Source organism: Rhinopithecus roxellana, chromosome 8 (assembly GCF_007565055.1).
Source record: "Rhinopithecus roxellana isolate Shanxi Qingling chromosome 8, ASM756505v1, whole genome shotgun sequence".
Lineage (NCBI taxonomy): Eukaryota > Metazoa > Chordata > Mammalia > Primates > Cercopithecidae > Rhinopithecus > Rhinopithecus roxellana.
Genome location: NC_044556.1, coordinates 83507733 through 83509803, shown reverse-complemented (window position 1 = coordinate 83509803; position 2071 = coordinate 83507733). Strand labels below are relative to the sequence as shown.

At 43.2% G+C, this 2071-nt stretch overlaps 1 protein-coding gene across 1 annotated transcript; it reads right to left on the bottom strand.

Moving 5' to 3' along the window:
• Window positions 1-399: 399 nt before the first annotated feature.
• LOC104659208 (DNA-(apurinic or apyrimidinic site) lyase) lies at window positions 400-1869 on the bottom strand. The gene has a single exon (XM_010359345.2). It carries the CDS (start codon window positions 1635-1637, stop codon window positions 669-671), a length of 969 nt encoding a protein of 322 aa, XP_010357647.2. The 5' UTR covers window positions 1638-1869; the 3' UTR covers window positions 400-668.
• Window positions 1870-2071: the final 202 nt, after the last annotated feature.

Genomic DNA, 2071 nt, shown 5'->3' with positions numbered 1-2071 from the left:
CTTGACTTGTATTATTTTAGTTTATGTTTCTTTTTTTTTACAATATTAAGAAAATTTTTATTTCATTTCCCCTTGCAAGCAAAGATGACGAGTTGATAGTTTATGTTTCTACAACAAGTTTAGATAAAATCATTTTCATTTATTTTGAAATGAGAAAACATGACACTTTTTTTTCCTGTACCCTTATCTTTCATATAATTTTAATGTATACATTTAATATTTAGGGCCAAATAATCTCAATCTATTGATCAAAACTATACACAAGTACACCTGCTCATTTAAAAATGTGTAGGTGTGAATTTTATTAAGATAGATGCAATTACAATATTAATTACTCCTAAAACCAAAAAAATTCAATACCACATCCTTGAAAGACCAAGAAAAATAAATGCAAACTTCTTTTTTTTTTTTTTTTTTGAAACTATGGCTCTTTATTTTTGTGTGGATAATTCAAACAATGTCATTAGTAGTCTTTGTTCAATTTTTCTTAAAAAAGGAAAAACCCTCAAATAAAAACTCTTGGGCTTAAAAGAACTCTAAGTCTGTCACAGGAGCCTGGTTGGAGGATTCTTATTTTTACAGATGAGAAATACAATGCAGATTTTTCTGAAGAGCGTTTGAAGAAGGAATAGTAGTTGAGGGGGCTTATTTCCCAGGCTCAAAGTGATTTAGGGGTGGTGTCCCAGTGCTAGGTATAGGGTGATAGGACAGTGATCACTGCCGAGGGCCTTGGAACGGATCTTGCTATCACACAATGCAGGTAACAGAGAGTGGGACAACAAAAAGTAATCAAGGCGCCAACCAACATTCTTGGATCGAGCATTCATCATGTAAGTCCAAAAGGTGTAGGCATAGGGTGTGTTGGGGTAGAGGTGCCTAAAGCTGTCAGCCAGTGGCACAGCCTGCAGTAATTCCCCAAAGCCTTGGCGCTCTTGTGGCGTGAAGCCAGCATTCTTTTTGTTTCCCTTGGGGTTGCGAAGGTCAATTTCTTCATGTGCCACATTGAGGTCTCCACACAGCACAAGGGGCTTTCGGGAAGCCAAGCCCTTCAGGAACTTGCGAAAGGCTTCATCCCAGCGCTGCCTGTACTCCAGTCGTACCAGACCCCGGCCTGCATTAGGTACATACGCTGTTACCAGCACAAACGAGTCAAATTCAGCCACGATCACCCGGCCTTCCTGATCATGCTCTTCCTCGCCTATGCCATAAGAAACTTTGAGTGGGCAATGGCGGGAAAGTAGGCCCACGCCACTGTATCCTTCCTTATCCGAAGGAGCAGACCAGTATTGATGAGAGAGTCCAGGCAGCTCTTGAAGTTCAGCTGGTAGTTTGTTCTCTGAACATTTGGTCTCTTGAAGGCATAGTATATCTGGGGCTTCTTCCTTTACCCAATCTAATCCTTTCTTCTTAATCCAGGCTCGAAGCCCATCCACGTTCCAAGAGCAGATCTTGAGTGTGGCAGGTTTGCCACTGGGTGAGGTTTTCTGATCGGGGGGGTCCTCATACAGGGCTGGGCCCTCTCCTGCTGCCTCCTTGTCATTTTTCTTTGCGGCCGTCTTACTCTTCTTGGGCTCTGGCTCTGTCTTGAGCTCATCCCCGTCTTCTGCCACCGCTCCCTTTTTCCCACGCTTCGGCATTCCCGTAACGAACGCCCTTCCGCACCTGTACCGCGTCGCCCACCGAAGCAATCTTTTTACCGCGTTGCCCTACTCGCGAGATCTGCCCTCCAGCCAACTGAGGATCTTAATTAAGGGTCCTGACTCAAGCTTGCCGTTCAGACTGCCAGCGAAGCCCCTCTTATAAGCGAACGAGCAACCCCGTATCTGCACCGGTCCGATGGCAGCCTAGCTCCTCCTAACCCGAGCACAAAGAAGCAATGCAAACTTCTAAAGGCTGGTTAATGATAGAATATGCATGTGTGCCAAGAAATTTAATGATTATCATTAAAATATCTATTACAACATTAAAATGTACTCTCTTAGAAGCAAAGAGAATGCAGCAGATGATGTATTCAAAAATTGCTCCTGTTGTACTCAGGTTGAATCTGGCAACCATTATTTGGCTGATTGAA